The sequence below is a fragment of the Diadema setosum genome, chromosome 14 (assembly GCF_964275005.1).
Source record: "Diadema setosum chromosome 14, eeDiaSeto1, whole genome shotgun sequence".
NCBI lineage: Eukaryota > Metazoa > Echinodermata > Echinoidea > Diadematoida > Diadematidae > Diadema > Diadema setosum.
The window spans coordinates 23,267,015-23,285,471 of record NC_092698.1 but is presented as its reverse complement, the minus strand read 5'-3'; the positions used below and the strand labels follow the sequence as shown (position 1 = coordinate 23,285,471).

At 39.1% G+C, this 18,457-nt stretch overlaps 1 protein-coding gene across 1 annotated transcript; it reads left to right on the top strand.

Moving 5' to 3' along the window:
• The first annotated feature begins 1,323 nt into the window (after positions 1 to 1,323).
• On the top strand, positions 1,324 to 17,901 carry LOC140238222 (scavenger receptor cysteine-rich domain-containing protein DMBT1-like). Its single transcript, XM_072318158.1, has 13 exons — positions 1,324 to 1,559; positions 2,429 to 2,749; positions 3,344 to 3,425; positions 3,754 to 3,995; positions 4,297 to 4,482; positions 7,720 to 7,899; positions 8,468 to 8,647; positions 9,476 to 9,790; positions 10,462 to 10,543; positions 10,863 to 11,104; positions 13,861 to 14,088; positions 14,871 to 15,185; positions 17,687 to 17,901. The coding sequence occupies exons 1-13, from the start codon at positions 1,376 to 1,378 to the stop codon at positions 17,899 to 17,901; spliced, it is 2,772 nt and encodes a 923-aa protein (XP_072174259.1). The 5' UTR covers positions 1,324 to 1,375.
• The last annotated feature ends 556 nt before the right edge of the window (positions 17,902 to 18,457 follow it).

Genomic DNA, 18,457 nt, shown 5'->3' with positions numbered 1-18,457 from the left:
AACAACATTGGTCACCTGCCGAGGGACACTTAACTATAGCAACCTAAGCATGTTGCCGTAGAAATTGATTTCTCTTAATCAAATCTTATGTGACTTTATTTTGTATACCATTTGTACCTGGCTTTTGTTGTACTAGGTGTTACAAAAAACATTTCCCACTTTTGATTCTTAATAGTTCAAAAACTATATATCAGATAAAACTGTCATTGATATGAGTAATAGCTGAATAGTGTACAATTTATTTGGAGGTGATTTGAATATGAAAACATTTATAAGTTTCATGAAATCAATGATTTATTTCAATGTTAGGTTCCAGATTTTGATCAAATTTTAACCTTCTGTACAAAACTTGAACTTTACACAGGAACCAATGACGTGTATGTGAGTGTGTGCTTACAATGACCCTGAACAATGGACCTGGATACCACCTGTTCAGAGCTTTGCTGCAAGGCACATGAATGCTTTATTAATTGTTCATATGGATTGTCCTGAGCACTGCTAGTCTGACTTCATGATACAGGGTGAAATGCATGCACATGAAAAAAAAGTAAGCACGTGTTTCCATGTGCTTGCATACACCACATTTCACAATAAATAAAGACTAGCTGTGATAGTGGAATTCCCCATGAATATGTAATAGAGCATTCCAATCCTGGCCATTGTCCAAGACCATTGTCTGGGTATCAACAACACACTCCAATACACACCAATAACCCCTGTGCAAAGTTAAAGTTTTGTACAGAGGGTTGAAAATAGAGCAAAATCTGGAACCTAACTGGAAAATTAATGTTGAATTTAACGAAACTGAATCATGCTTTCATTTTCAAATTACCTCCAACAAAATTGTACACTATTCAGCTATTGCTCATGTCAATGTTAGTGTTATCTGACATATAGTTTTTGAACTATGAAGGATCAAAAGTGGGAAATGTTTTTTGTAACACCTTGTACAAAATTAAGCAAACATTATTGAGGTTCAGCTTGACAACTCGAAGTGCATTCCTTATAAATTATGGAAAGAATAAAGTGAAGAAAATATTTACTTGTTTTCATTTGTGTCGAATTTATTTTCTTCAGTCTTTTAAAAGTAACTGTCAAATTTTGACTTTCCTTCAACGAATTGTCACACTTGAGTCATTCTGGTTCTGTTATTCTTGCAGCAATAACGGTAAAATGTTCAAAAAAAAATAAAGAGAAAATGGAAAATTGTATTTCTTGTGTTTTTTTTCTCGATTAAACACCAGGAAATTTGGGCATCCGACTCGTTAATAGTTCGAGCGCCAGAGAGGGTCGTGTGGAGATTTTCTACGACGGTGCTTGGGGGACCGTTTGTGACGACTTTTGGGACCTCAACGACGCTCAGGTGGTGTGTAGGATGCTGGGCTACCCGAGAGCAAGGAGGGCCGTTAGTCGAGCATACTTCGGTGAAGGTCAGGGTCAGATAGTCCTTGATAATGTGCAATGCGAGGGAAGTGAACAAAACCTGACAGAATGTAGGCACAACGGATATGGCGTACATAACTGCCGTCATTCAGAGGACGCTGGTGTTGTATGTCAAGGTGAGTGGGCAGAATTTCCCGTTCATAATGTTATACATACTGTAAGACTTGATGAATATATTTCTCAAATTTCCCAGTCAAATGCTTTTCTTTTTATGTCTTTTGATTTCTTTAACAGTTAAGAAAGTGATACACTTCCTATGGCTCACATCTATACCTTGTGTTTACATGACGACCATGTTGACATCAACTTATGTAGTATGTTGCCTCCCAATATAAAAGCGCATTAAGTGACTTCTTTCGGGATATAAAGTACAACATACATAATATAAACAACTCAATTTGCACTTCGATTTTTCAAGCTACATAGTTGTCAGTTACTTTTCCCTCTTTATCAGAAAACATGCATTCCTTAATGTGACGATGCTGAAATATTTTGTGTAATACTACCAGACTGTAAACAAGGATACATTTTATTTTCAATAGAATACCATAGAAATAGTTTGGTTTTATCTTCGACGTTGAGTTTAGGTAAAACACCGAAATTGAAAGTGAATGGTATTTCATGACTGGAATAAAGCTACAGAAAAATTGTCGAGGAATCGACGCACCTTTTTGGCAATAGTATGAATATAAATCTCCAATGGTAATCAACTAACAAAACGAGACATAAAAATAGAGTAAAGTCTATGTCACAATTTCTATGTGATAGGATAGCGATGGATGAGAAACATCAGCCCAATCCAAATGATGTTATAGCCGACGAGCTGACCTGAAAACGAAGAGTAGATATACTCGAGTATATTGACGAGTATTGTCAATCACAACTCCCTTGTCATCTAGGTGATGCAGCAGTGCAAGTAAAGTTTAAAGAGCAAAATGGGAATGAAACTACTTACGATTTAAAATGTCTTTTTACCCAACAAAAGGAAACGTGAATTTTGACATCCGACTCGCTGGTGGGCCGAGTGCCAGAGAGGGCCGTGTGGAGATTTTCTACGACGGTGCTTGGGGAACTGTTTGTGACGACTTTTGGGACCTCAACGACGCCCATGTGGTGTGTAGGATGCTGGGCTACCCGAGCGCCAGGAGGGCCGTTAGTCGAGCATACTTCGGTGAAGGTCAGGGTCAGATAGTCTTTGATGATGTACAATGCGAGGGAAGTGAACAAAACCTGACCGAATGCAGGCACGACGGATATCTCGAACACAACTGCCGTCACAGCGAGGACGCTGGTGTCGAATGCGCAGGTGAGTGAAATTTGTCACGCTCCCTATTTTTCCATGGAGTGGTAAAATACCCATCCACATTAAATAGCTGTCACCAGAAGTGAACAGTTCTGCATGATATTTGTTTTGTTGCGTATTGGTATACAAATATAAGAATATAAATAAACAACCATTATATTCGTTCATATGAAATCGTATACTATGGTATACTCTGATGCTTTATTATTTTGCAATTCAATGCCAAGGACATTTGGCTTTCTCTTGTCTAAAGTAATGATGAAAGCAATAGAATTTTACTGCATATCGATAAGAAAGCCTCAAATACACACACACAAACATACACACATACATGTACACTCACACATAAACACAAGGTATCATCCTAATTATGCACTCTTAAAAAGATAACCACAACGGAGTCATTTTTAATCCCGTTTCCGTGGCCACGTTCTCCGTGGTCACTTTAAAATAACCAACCATCGGGGTCACAAAAATGACCCAAATGGGGTCGTTTTAATTTTACCTCCGCTGATTATCCAGCATTAACCACTTTGATGTTCTAACAAGTTTTTATCAATTCTTTTATCTTTCAAATCTTTGCTTTTCTTTAAGCAGAGCAATGCTCCAATCCTGTGCAGTGTATTGTGGACCCCTGCACATTTGCAACTTGCGATCTGTTCCCCCTGGCCGAATGCAGGTACAGTATACTTGTAGTTTCAAAATAGGGCCCTTGATAATTTCGTGGGAGTGTGAAATAATGAAAGTAATCGCTCAGATATGACCCATGTCAGCATTACGTATATCACCATGCATTCCTTTATGTGGAAATGAAATTATTTGATTCGGATTCAATTTCCGTTATTCTTGCATTTGTAAATCAATGTTAAGGCATGGATGTTATACGACACAGTCAAATAACTGCACAACGGAGTCTGGTCTCCTCGATAACGCAACATTTCTATTTCCTTTGTGTACGCGTAGTCATGAAATCATATTTCCTAACATTTTTTTTTTTTTTTGCTTAGGACAAACTCCTGCACTTGCGTTGCGGAGTTCTTCTCCCGTAATGAGCAGGTGAATTGCACTTGTCCCTCGGGAATGACGTACAATCGATGCGGCACTGCTTGTCCCGCAACTTGTGATAATCCCGGCCCCCAGATATGCACCCGACAATGTGTCGCAGGCTGTTTCTGTCCAGCGGGAACAGTGTTGGAGCAGCCAGGCGGACAGAGATGTGTACCGTTGGAAGAATGTCCAAGCGGGCCAGGTAAGTCATATTGAAGAAAATGAAAGAAAGAGAGAGAGAGAGAGAGAGGGGGGGGGAGACAGAGGGAATGGGGGACAGAGATACATACGGACAAAGAGTCAGAGACAGACAGACTGATACAGACATGCAGAAATTACAAAAACTTTAAGCCTTCATCGCAAAAACATTCCAGGGACATATTTCTGGTAGATCGATGCCTTATCCTCTTTTATCTAAGATATACAGATATATTTGCTTCATTTTTTTTTTCAAAAATCAAGACACCAAATTCACTATACACGTTCTAATCTAATGCCAGCAGAAGATTGTCCCTCGGGAATGACGTACAATCGATGCGGCACGGCTTGTCCCGCGACTTGTGATAACCCCGGCCCCCAGATATGCACCCGACAATGTGTTGCAGGTTGTTTCTGTGCAGCGGGAACAGTGTTGGAGCAGCCAGGCGGACAGAGATGTGTACCGTTGGAAGAGTGTCCAAGCGGGCCAGGTAAGTCATATTGAAGAAAATGAAAGAAAGACAGAGAGAGAGAGAGAGAGAGAGAGAGAGAGGGGGGGGGAGACAGAGGGAATGGGAGACAGAAATACATACGGACAAAGAGACAAAGACAAACAGACTGGTACAGACATGCAGAGATTACAAAAGCTCTAGACCTTCATCGTGAAAACATTCCAGGGACATGTTTCTGTTAGATCGGTGCCTTATCCTCTTTTAACTAAGATAAACAGATTATGTGCTTCATTTTTTTTTTCAAATATCAAGACACCAGATTCACTATACACGCTCTAATCTGATGCCAGCAGAAGATACAAGCGCATATGTCGCGTGTTTAGTAAGAATTCATTGAGTACATATAATTATTTGGTTAAAGCAAGATGATGTAGGTACTGTGAGATCTTACATTCCCTTTAATGATTTAGTATGATCTTTCAAGTCGTAGGAGCTTCATATCTCGGTAAGATGACTATATGGCAATACATGCACATCCAAGAAACAGCAACTACACTTTCTTATGGTTAGGCGAAATGCAGTCACTCGATTACTTATCACAAACATTCAACACTGATGCAAACATGCAAACAAATGATGTTCTGTTAAGGTGATATGATTGAATAACTAATATTTGATTAAGTCAAGATAGTCATGATAGTGTTGTTGCTTTGTGATCTTACGGGACGAAGGAAAACTTCCCGCTAAGTAATGACTACAAGATCAATGTTGTGATAATATCATTCAAGTTGATTTTAATTCAGTATTGTACTTTTCTGTAACTGAAGTACTTAATATACAGTCAAACCTGTCTATAGCGGCCACCCAAGGGAAACGAAAACAGTGGACGCCATAGTCAGGTGGCCGCTACAGACGGGTGGTCGCTAAGGCAGGTTTGACTGTGTAATAATACAGTGATTGATAGATGATATCATTGAGAGAACCATCCCGATTTGAAAGGTTTTTATAGGCATATCATCCACTCCATTCGTGTTCCATGCGTATCGTGAACGGGAACAAAGAAATACAAACGAAAGACACAGTTATATTTTTCAAAAAACGGGGGAAAACAGTGTTAACACGCTAACACGTAATGATGAGTTGAGCCGTGAGATACTAAGAATCTCTGCAGCGTAGTACGTTTTGTTTGTTTGTTTGTTTGTTTGTGTGTATGTGTGTGTTATATTGTTGTTGTTGTTTTGTGTCATAAATCAATTTCCCCATAGGAGCAACGCTTGCAACAATCTCACGGCAATTGATGCACAAAATGACTTTTCTTCTTTTTTTTTTTTTATTCAGTGAAGAAAATATAACACAGGATTTTTTTCGAAGGTTTGTGGTAGACCGAGTGGGACGCGCCTGGCGAAGACGCTTTCGGCTCATAAAATTTTTGAAATCAAATCTATATTGTCAATGAAATTTTATCTGTTCCTTTTCGTTTGATAATATATAGTTTTCCGGTCAATTCATACTTTTGTTATGTTTGTCATTCAAGTTCCTATTCCGAGCATTCAATTCCACGCATTTCACGCTCGCAGCACTGAATCAGCAATCAAATTCCAAATCCGGTCATTCAAATTCACTATCGGATCATTTAGATTCACAGAGCATTCAAATTCACTATTCAAAATGGAGAGAGGAGCACGCGTTTCAGCGATGAGCATTCACATTCATGTCAAGCTGGCGACGGAATCTCGTCGGTCATTCAAATTCATGAATAGCCAACCATGTTCCAAATATCTGCATTCAATTTAAAAGAAGTCCTGAATTTACTTAGTTTGGGGCCGTGTGTGTGTGTGTGTGTGTGTGTGTGTCTTTTTCATTTAGCTTTGAATATATTGGGATTTATGATGAAGATTATTTATTTTGCAGTAGAGGTCCACCTGTTTATCAAAAAATTTGCACTCGGGTCCCACGAAAAGGAATATACAGGCACATATTATGTCCCTCGGATAGGACATAGAATGGAGATGCCATGTGTGAGAGAGTCATAACTCATACACGTGAAAGTGTCCACATCAATTTTATTCATCACAAAGAGCAGGGGGTTTAACCCGGTGAAATGGTCCCACCTTACATCCAATGTACAACTGGACCCCATGGAAAGCCAGCTATTACAGCTGAATATGGGCTATCCAGCCGTCTTCTTAGATGGAAAATGAAACAGAAAACAAACATTAGGGACTGTATAGCCTACAGACGAGCATAATTCGGTTGACACCTTTGAAAAAAAAAAATCGACTACAGTGAAAGTGATAACATGAACATTGTATACGTCTTGTTTGTAGTTTATTGCTATATCATTGGTTTACTTTAGCTGTGTGCGGGACTATGTGAGATCATTCTGTGTCAATTTGTCTTAAATTGATGCATTGTCATTATGTGGTTAGTGTTGGAGCGTTGTCAGCATGCAGCATCATCGATTGTAGTTGTGTTGTTTGGATGCACTGCTGATTGGAGCTTACAATTTAAATTTATTGAGATGAAAAACAAAGAATACATGAGTGCAAGCCTTCATTGGTTGTGAATGCCCTTTCTCCTTTCTTAAAAAAAAAGTCTACTCCATTTTCCTTGTTAAATGCAAGAAGTAGGGACTTGATCGCCTGAAAATGAAATTGAATGTTCCAAACAAGCTCATCAGGACTATCACATGACTATCGCGTGAATTTGATTGCAAGAGTAGGAAATACAATGCTCGCATTTGGAAATTGAACGCCCAAGCGTGAATTTTATTTGACGAAAACGAAAATAACTCCCATAAATGAAATTGATTGTTCGGATTCTGAATTTGAATGCCAGAATATTTTCGCGTGAGTGCGCTGTGTGAATTTGAATGCACATTAATGAATTTGAATGACAAAAGTATGAAATTGATCGGGAAAACCTATACTATATCCATGATATCTGTTATGGGCAAATTAAGCCGAACGGGCTATTGAATTGCGATTTGTGAACACTGAAGTTATCATATCAGTCCAACTCACGCACATGTTACAGCAAATATTGATAGGCCTATATTGGCTCTTGAAATTCATATACGGTATTTATTCACCACGCTCATATTGAATCACATGAGGGGATATTGTATAAGTATAAGAGCCCAGAAGAACAAATGGCTGAAATGTCCAAGATTGTTGTTGGTGTTGTTGGTATTGTTGTTGCTGTTGTTGTTGTTGTTGTTGTTTAGATACCCCCGAGTCCTTATCAGAGAGGAATGATGTTTCTCTCCTATTTAAGATCGCTGCCCAACTGGAATGGTGTTTAAGAGTTGTGGGTCAGGGTGCGGACCCGCCCGCTGTGGCGACCCACCTAACAGTCGTAGAATCTGCCCAGCAGTGTGTCGGCCTGGCTGCTACTGTCCTGAAGGCTTGGTGATCGACCGGAGTGGGGACCGGTGTGTTACTCCTGCGCAGTGCGGTAACGACCCTCTTTCAAACCTAACCAACTGCTCCGCCTTTCCTCAAAAATCCTAGTCCTCCTTCTACTTTTTCGTTGTTGTTTTTTTTTTTCAGTCCTCCCTCTCCAAAATAAAAACTGGCCCGAACCCTTGCACAACCTGCACAACCAATAATGGCTCATAAAATTTGCGTCTGATCATAGTGTCAATGACACTTTAACTGTTATATTTGTTTGATAATACTATAAACATGACATCTGTTACGGTCAATTTAAGCCAAACAGGCTATTGGATTACGGTAGTTATTCCTCGCGCCCATATCGAATCACATGAGGGAATATTCTATAAGTAAGAGCCTAGAAGAACAAATGGCTGAAATGTCTAGGATTATCATTATAATTATTATTATTATTATTATTATTATTATTATTATTATTATTATTATTATTATTATTATTATTATTATCATTATCATCATTATTGTTATTATTATTCTTATTGGTGTTGTTGTTGTTGTTGTTGTTGTTGTTGTTGTATAGATACCCAGAGTAATTGTCAGAGAGATATGATGTTTCTCTCCTATTTAAGATCGCTGCCCACCTGGGATGACGTTTAATGGGTGTGGGTCAGGGTGCGGACCCGCCCGCTGTGGCGTCCCGCCCAATAGCCGTAGATTCTGCCCAGCAGTGTGTCGACCTGGCTGCTACTGTCCTGCAGGCTTGGTGACTGACTGGAGCGGGAACCGCTGTGTTACTCCTGCGCAGTGCGGTAACGACCCTGTTTCAAACCTAGTACCGACTTTCCTGAAAACTCCCAGTCCTCCCTTTTTTCTTCTCTCTCTCTCTCTCTCTTCCATTTTTATTCCTCCCAATCCAAACTAGAAACCTGTCCGAACCTTTTTTTTTCCATATAATAGTTAAGTCGTTTCACAGTTACCTTGTGATTGGAAATAATGTCTTATTCCCTATTATTTAATTGTTTAAAGTATAAATGAGCGTTAATATGAAAAAGGGTTCTTTTTTTTCTTCTTCTTCTTGAATCTTGTGATCCATGTTATAGTTTCGCATATCGGCAGAAAACAATTAGTTATTGAACACAAACTATAGTATATGCGTATAACGTGAGCAGTCATTTAGGTTTATAACCTGCAGATTAGCTTAAGTCTCAACCAAGAAAAAAAAAATCCTAAAGAAACATTGGTCACCTGCCGAGGGACACTTAACTATAGCAACTTAAGCATGTTACTGTAGAAATTGATCTCTCTTAATCAAATCTTATGTGACTTTATCTTGTATACCATCTGTACCTGTAAATTAGACTTTTGTTGTACAAAATTAAGCAAACATTATTGAGGTTCAGCTTGAAAACTCGAAGTGCATTCCTTATAAATTATGGAAAGAATAGAGTGAAGAAAATATTTACTTGTTTTCATTTGTCCCGAATTTCGCTTTCTTCATTCTATTAAAATTTACTGTCAAATTTTGACTTTCCTTCAACGAATTGTCACACTTGAGTGTTATTCTTGCAGCAATCACGGTAATATGTTTAAAAAAATATGAGAAATGGAAAATCTTTTTTTTTTCAATTAAACACCAGGAAATTTTGGCATCCGACTCGTTAATGGATCGAGCGCCAGAGAAGGTCGTGTGGAGATTTTCTACGACGGTGCTTGGGGGACCGTTTGTGACGACTTATGGGACATAGAGGACGCGCAGGTGGTGTGTAGGATGCTGGGCTACCCGAATGCAGAGAGGGCCGAGAGTCGAGCGTCCTTCGGTGAAGGTCAGGGTCAGATAGTCCTTGATGATGTGCAATGCGAGGGAAGTGAACAAAACCTGACAGAATGCAGGCACAACGGATATGGCGTACATAACTGCCGTCACAGCGAGGACGCTGGTGTTGAATGCGCGGGTGAGTGAAATTTGTCACGCTCCCTATTTTTCCATGGAGTGGCAAAATACCTGCCCATATTCAATGATATTAGATAGCTGTCACCAGAAGTAAACAGTTCTGCATGATATTTGTTTTGTTGCGTATGGGTTCACATAATATAAATAAACAACCATTACATTCGTTCATATGAAATCGTATACTATGGTACGGTAGTACGGTCCGTGTACTATGGTATACTCTAAATCTTTATTACACTTTGCAATTTAATGCCAAGGGCATTTGACTTTCTCTTGTCTAAAGTAATGATGAAAGCAATAGATTTTCACTGCATATCGATAAGAAAGCCTCAAATACACACACACACACACACACACACACACACACAAACACACACACATACATGTACACTCACACATAAACACAAAGTATCATCCTAATTATGCACTCTTAAAAAATAACCACAACGGAGTCATTTTTAATCCCGTTTCCGTGGCCACGCTCTCCGTGGTCACTTTAAAATAACCAACCATCGGGGTCACAAAAATGACCCAAATGGGGTCATTTTAATTTCAATTTCAAATTCCGTTTTAATTTTACCTCCACTGATTATCCAGCATTAACCACTTTGATGTTCTAACAAGTTTTTATCAATTCTTTTATCTTTCAAATCTTTGCTTTTCTTTAAGTAGAGCAATGCTCCAATCCTGTGCAGTGTATTGTGGACCCCTGCACATTTGCAACTTGCGATCTGTTCCCCCTGGCCGAATGCAGGTAGAGTATACTTGTAGTTTCAAAATAGGGCCCTTGATAATTTCATGGGAGTGTGAAATAACGAAAGTAATCGCTCAGATATGACCCATGTAAGCATTACGTATATCACCATGCATTCCTTTATGTGGAAAGGAAATTATTTGATTCGGATTCAGTTTCCGTTATTCTTGCATTTGTAAGAGTAATCAATGTTAAGGCATGGATGTTACGACACAGTCAAATAACTGCACAACGGAGTCTGGTCTCCTCTAGAACGCAACATTTCTATTGCCTTTGTGTACGCGTAGTCATGAAATCATATTTCCTAACATTTGCTTAGGACAAACTCCTGCACTTGCGTCGCGGAGTTCTTCTCCCGTAATGAGCAGGTGAATTGCACTTGTCCCTCGGGAATGACGTACAATCGATGCGGCACTGCTTGTCCCGCAACTTGTGATAATCCCGGCCCCCAGATATGCACCCGACAATGTGTTGCAGGCTGTTTCTGTCCAGCGGGAACAGTGTTGGAGCAGCCAGGCGGGCAGAGATGTGTACCGCTGGAAGAGTGTCCAAGCGGGCCAGGTAGGTCATGTTGAAGAAAATAAAAGAAAAGAAAGAGAGAGAGAGAGAGAGAGGGGGGGGGGTGTGGGAGACAGATGGAATGGGGACAGAGATACATACGGACAAAGAGACAGAGACAGACGGACTGATACAGACATGCAGAGATTACAAAAACTCTAAACTTTCATCGTGAAAACATTCCAGGGACATTTTACTGGTAGATAGGTGCCTTATCCTCTTTGAACTAAGATATACAGATATAATATTATGTGCTTCACTTTTTTTTCCAAATATCAAGACACAAGATTCACTTTACACGCTCTAATCTGATGCCAGCAGAAGATACAAGCGCATATGTCGCATGTTTAGTAAGAATTCATTGAATACATTTATACATTTGGTTAAAGCAAGATGATGCAGGTACTGTGAGATCTTGGATGGCACGAAAAAAAAAAATGTCCCTTTAATGATTTAGTATTATCTTTCAAGTCGTAGGAGCTTCATATCTCGGTAAGATGACTATATGGCAATACATGCACATCCAAGAAACAGCAACTACACTTTCTTATGGTTAAGCGAAATTCAGTCACTCGATTAATTATCATAAACGTTCAAATTTGATGCAAACATGCAAACTAATGATGTGCTCTCAAGGTGATATGATTGAATAACTAATATTTGATTAAGTGAAGATAGTGTTGTTGCTTTGTGATCTTACAGGATGAAGGAAAACTTCCCAATAATTTTATGACAACAAGATCAATGTTGTGATCATCTTATTCAAGTTGATTTCAATTCAGTATTGTACTTTTTTGTACAAGAAAAACTTAATATACAGTCAAACCTGTCTGTAGCGGCCACCCATGGGAAACGAAAAGAGTGACCTCCATAGACAGGTGGCCGCTAAGGCAGGTTTGACTGTGTAATAATGCGGTGATTGATAGATGATATCATCGATAAAACTATCCCGATTTGGAAGGTTTTTATGGGCATATCCACTACCTTCGTGTTCCATATTATGTATCGTGAACGGGAACAAGAAAGACAAACGAAAGACACAGTTTTTTTTTTTCAAAAACGGGGGAAAAACTTAGGTTTTCAAATCTGAAGAAAAGTGTTAACACGCTTACACGTGATGATGAGTTGAGCCGTGACATACTAAGAATCTCTTCAGCGTAGGAGGTTTTGTTTGTTTGCTTGTTTGTGTGTGTGTGTATGTTGTTGTTGTTGGTGGTGGTGTTGTTCTTTTGTGTCATAAATCGATATCCCCATAGTAGCACCGCTTGCAAAAAACTCACCGCAATTAATGCACAAAATGACTTTACTTCTTTTTTTTTCCTGTTCAGTAAAGAACGCGCCTGGCGAAGACACTTTCGGCTCTTAGAAATTTGCGTCTGATCATACTTTGTGAAAACATTTCCAAACTTTGAAATCAACGTTATATTGGTCCGATGTCAATGATATTTTAGCTGTTCGTTTTCATTTGATAACATAGGTTTTCCGGTCAATTTCATACTTTTGGCATCCAAGTTCCTATTCCGAGCATTCAATTTCGCGCATTCCACGCTCGCAGCACTGAATCTGCAATAAAATTCAAAATCCGGTCATTCAAATTCACTATCGGAGCATTCAAATTTACTGTCGGAGCATTCAAATTCACTATCGGAGCATTCAAATTTAATAGAGGAGCATGCGTTTCACCAATGAGCATTCAAATTCATGTCAAGCTGGCGACGGAATCTCGTCGGTCATTCAAATTCGTGAATAGAATTTTTGAACACTGAAGTCAGCAGTTATCATATATCAGTCTAACTCACGACAGCATGTTACAGCAAACACTGATAGGCCTATATTGGCTCTTGAAATTCATATACAGTAATTATTCCCCACGCTCATATTGAATCACATGAGGGGATATTGTATAAGTATAAGAGCCCAGAAGAACAAATGACTGAAATGTCCAAGATTGTTGTTGGTGTTGTTGTTTAGATACCCCCGAGTCCTTATCAGAGAGGAATGATGTTTCTGTCCTATTTAAGATCGCTGCCCAACTGGGATGGTGTTTAAGAGTTGTGGGTCAGGGTGCGGACCCGCCCGCTGTGGCGACCCACCTAACAGTCGTAGAATCTGCCCGGCAGTGTGTCGGCCTGGCTGCTACTGTCCTGAAGGCTTGGTGATCGACCGGAGTGGGGACCGGTGTGTTACTCCTGTGCAGTGCGGTAACGATCCTCTTTCAAACCTAACCGACTGCTCCGCCTTTCCTCAAAAATCCTAGTCCTCCTTTTACTTTTTTTTTTCAGTCCTCCCTCTCCAAAATAAAAACTGGCCCGAACCCTTGCACAACCTGCACAACCAATAATGGCTCATAAAATTTGCGTCTGATCATAATTGTGACAGTTTTTTTCAAACTTTGAAATCATATTGGTCCAATGTCAATGACACTTTAACTGTTATATTTGTTTGATAATACTATAAACATGATATCTGTTACGGCCAATTTAAGCCAAACAGGCTATTGGATTACGGTAGTTATTCCCCACGCCCATATCGAATCACATGAGGGGATATTCTATAAGTAAGAGCCCAGAAGAACAAATGGCTGAAAATGTCTAGGATTATTATTATTATTATTATTATCATTATCATCATTATTGCTATTATTATTCTTATTGGTGTTGTTGTTGTTGTTGTTGTTGTTGTTGTTGTTGTTGTTGTTGTTGTTGTATAGATACCCAGAGTAATTGTCAGAGAGATATGATGTTTCTCTCCTATTTAAGATCGCTGCCCACCTGGGATGACGTTTAATGGGTGTGGGTCAGGGTGCGGACCCGCCCGCTGTGGCATCCCGCCTAACAGTCGTAGATTCTGCCCAGCAGTGTGTCGGCCTGGCTGCTACTGTCCTGCAGGCTTGGTGACTGACTGGAGCGGGAACCGCTGTGTTACTCCTGCTCAGTGCGGTAACGACCCTGTTTCAAACCTAGTACCGACTTTCCTGAAAACTCCTAGTCCTCTTTTTAATTTCTCTCTCTCTTCCTTTTTTAGTCTGCCCTATCCAAAATAGAAACTCGCCCGAACCTTTTTCGTATGATAGTTAAGTCGTTTCATAGTTGCCTTTTGATTAAAAATGATGTCTTATTCCCTATTTTTTAGATGTTAAAGTAAATATGAACGTAAATATGGAATGGGCTTCTTTTTCTTCTTCTTCTTGAATCTTGTGATCCATGTCAGAGTTTCGCATATCGGCAGAAAACAAAATTAGTTATTGAACACAAACTAGTATATGCGTATAACGTGAGCAGCCATTTAGGTTTATAACCTGCAGATTAGCTTAAGTCTCAACCAAGAAAAAAAAAAGATCCTAAAGAAACATTGGTCACCTGCCGAGGGACACTTAACTATAGCAACTTAAGCATGTTACTGTAAAAATTGATTTCTCTTAATCAAATCTTATGTGTCTTTATCTTGTATACATTGTACCTGGTAAATTAGGATTTTGTTGTACAAAATTAAGCAAACATTATTGAGGTTCAGCTTGACAACTCGAAATGCATTCCTTATGAATTATGGAAAGAATAAAGTGAAGAAAATATTTACTTGTTTTCAGTGTAGCGAATTTCACTTTCTTCATTCTTTTAAAATTAACTGTCAAATTTTGACATTCCTTCAACGAATTGTCACACTTGAGTCATTCTGGTTCTCTTATTCTTGCAGCAATAACGGTAAAATGTTAATGAAATAATGAGAAATTGAAAATTGTATTTCTTTTTTTTTTCGGATTAAACACCAGGAAATCTTGGCATCCGACTCGTTAATGGTTCGAGCGCCAGAGAGGGTCGTGTGGAGATTCTCTACGATGGTGCTTGGGGGACAGTTTGTGACGACTTTTGGGGGCTCGGTGACGCTAAAGTGGTGTGTAGGATGCTGGGCTACCCGAGTGCAGAGAGGGCCGTTAGTCGAGCATACTTCGGTGAAGGTCAGGGTCCGATAGTCCTTGATGATGTTCAATGCCTTGGAAATGAACAAAACCTGACAGAATGCAGACACAACGGATATGGCGTACATAACTGCCGTCACAGCGAGGACGCAGGAGTTGTATGCTCGAGTGAGTGAAATTTATCACTTTTCCTATATTCTTCATGAAAAGGTAAGCTTATTCCTACAAAGCTACCACCTAAAGTAAACAGGGCTTTTTGAAAATTTGGTATTGCATTAGTTAGACACCAAAACATCATTTGAATCAATTCGTGTGAAAGCGTATAGACTCTAATGTTTGCGTCCATTTCCCAGTTTCCTATTGAAGAGTATGCTGCATTTCTCGCTTTTGTAGAACCGTAGCGCTATATTTGCGTGCTCATATACATCTTTTAGAACATACTTGTAAAAATTGATAAATTTTCACTCTAGTTCATATGTTTTACGACTTGGTTAATTCCACCCATGCTGTCATCAAAAATAAATATTAAACGGCAATTTATACGTCAGGATATGCTTGTGGAATATGGACAAAGATTCTAAGACGATTTTACGCAAGATTTTTCATAATAAGAGGGGAATCATTTCCAGCTTCTCTTTTTGTCTGAACGTTGTGTTTCTTCCTTGATGGCCAGTGAAGGTATTGCAATCACATCGACAAGAAAATTCAATCATTTTGAGTTCAGCCAACAACAACAACAAAAATATAATAATCGTATGCTACCTTTGTAAATGAATGAACTAGATGAATGCGCTATGAACTTTGAAAGTTACGGAAGTGAGCATATCGAAAGGATTTTTGGGGTGCTTGGAAAAGAATGCAAACTTGTTTCAGTAAAGTGGCAAATGTTCACTATATTGCAGATTTTGTGTGTGTGTGCGTGTGTGTGTGGAGAAGAAAGCCATGTGACGATTATCATTTGGCCGAATAAAACAGATGTCAGTGCTGTAGGAGCTAAGCTGATAGCAGGGGGGAAAACACCCTCCAAATCGTAATAAAAATTTATGAGTGTGTAAATTATGTTAGCAAGAAATGTCAGAGAACTCATACTTGTTTTGTCAGTGTTACAGAAGATTAGTACATGTAAAATCTAGCTATTCAAAAAATATACACGTATGTACACTAAAAAGGGAAATGTAATGAGTTTTCCTATTGTCTCCAACAGAGGCAAACACGAATTATGACATGTGCCTGGCCTGTGGTTAGATTGCCAGGGAGAGTCGTATGGAGGTTTTAACCCTGGGATACCTTGGCTGCAGAGAGAGCACTTTGTGAAGCTTTTGTAGGTCAAGTCAAGGTGAAATAGATCTCGGCAATTTGTGTTAACATAGAAGTGAAGCAAGCTTCACGGAATACCAATATAGCGGGTGTTTTGTCCAGAATTATTACAATTTCAGAGACACTCATATTTTTTGTCGAGTCGGGCCAGAATAAAGTCATTCTAATGCCCATCAATTTCTGAAATAAACAAAAGTTATATACTTACAAGTGAATTAAATATGTTTCGTGCCACAATGCAGCAATCCTTCCTTTAGCACAAACCAACCGATATCAACAAACTGAGAGGGAAAAAATCACTTATCTCTTGGCTATTCCATCGCTCATGTTAATATCTGCATTTGAGTCACAGTCTACGGGATCCTCGTGGATCCTGTACAAATACTTAAGGGGTTTCTGAGTTACAAAATGAAGGGATAAGTAGAAAATCCATTGCATTTTCAAATCGTCTTCCCTGTGTATTATGAAATGAAACAAGGAAAATGGGCAAAGTTTTATCAAAATCAGGGAAAAAACATAAATTACGGAATTCGAGAAATAGTGATGCTGTAAATGGGATGAGACATGTGACATGATGTAGATGAGATTATATCCCAGCCTCACGACTATTCCTTTGCTATGTGCATGATTTGCTTTCTTTCTTTTTTTTTTTGTAATCTCTTAATTGTTACAACAGAAGAAAAGTATTGATGAACATAAAATATTTCGGGTCTTTTATTTAATGATGAATTAAGACGGGAAATTTCATTAACATTTTGCGAGATATGTCAGACGTTAAGGCTTTCACTTCATCTAAATCTTTGTTTCCATGATAAGAAAAAAAAATATTTTGAAATGCAATGATTTGACATTGGTCTGATCTCGACAATACCCTTACTGCTCCTGTGGTTGCTAATCCTATATCTGTTACAAGTAACTTTAATCAAACATGTTCTACACTTGATATCTTTCAACGCTAAAGTTGTCATAGCGACCAACTTGCGACACCACGCTGAGTGCAGTTACGTCTGTACCAATGTATACTGCATATCTTGGCAATTATGCTGTGATACAGGCTTTTCACAACTTACACACTGAAATCCCCATTGTATTGAAGAATCACATGAGAGGAAACCGGCCAGATAAGCGTGGACTGATAAATTATAGATGAAATGGAGGGGGTATTTCCTGAAGCGTTTTGTCGAAAATTTTTTTCTGACAAATTTGCTCTCAGCTAATCAGATGCAAGAATTTCAGTAACTTATCTGACAAAACGCTTCATGAAATGCCCCTACCCATGTTTGATTGAGATACCTCACGTCTTCATACTTCATCAGAGCAATGCAATGTTCCTCTCCTTCTACTGTTCTAAGATCTCTGCCCAATCGGAATGGAGTTTCGCGAATGTGGGTCAGGGTGCGGACCCGCCTCCTGTGACAACCCACCTGGCAGTGCTAGAATCTGCCCGGCAGTGTGCGTGCCTGGCTGCAACTGTCTCGGAGGCTTGGTGATCGACTGGAGCGGAGACCGCTGTGTTCCTCGTGAGGAGTGCGGTAACGGTTCTCTTCCAACCCCGGAACCATTTTGATTGGCCTTCCTTTGGAATGCTCTGAAAGATCGAAGTCCTCCTCCACTCTTTACGAAAAGAAACGTACCAGACATCTACCTTTTGATTCAATTTGTAAATTGTTATTACGTTTGCCTTAAGATCAAAAAGGTATTATTCCTTACCATAATAGTGAAAATGCACCTTTCACATTCTCTTCCTTTAGTTTTATCAATATGGGGTGATTTCGCCGTCCAGAAGTCGACTGCAAAATGTTTTTTTTTTTTCATCTGACTCTTTTGTGATCCATGTCAGACTTTCGTGTGGACAAATTCTCGTTCCCTGAGTATAGATGAAATTTGTTATGTGTAGTTTACATGTAAGTAGAAAAAGAAATGAATTATTTAAAAAGTTTAGTAATTCATATGATTCAAAATGATATTGATCAACGATTTAGTTCTAAATTGCAGATTTGCTGCAAGACTCGGAAAGTAAAGGCCACAAAAACATTGGCCCTTGAGCAGATACGCTTTAAACCCAACTTAAACTATGTTTCAGTAAGAGTTGATATCTATTATTAAAATCACTTGCCTTTATT

Excerpts from the sequence above, each read along its gene's own strand:
- LOC140238222 (XM_072318158.1), top strand. The coding sequence starts at position 1,376 with ATGCTGGGCTACCCGAGAGCAAGGAGGGCCGTTAGTCGAGCATACTTC. Across the intron at positions 7,900-8,467 it reads TGTTACTCCTGCGCAGTGCG|ATCGCTGCCCACCTGGGATG; the intron begins GTAACGACCCTC and ends CTCCTATTTAAG. Across the intron at positions 11,105-13,860 it reads AGAGTGTCCAAGCGGGCCAG|ATCGCTGCCCACCTGGGATG; the intron begins GTAGGTCATGTT and ends CTCCTATTTAAG.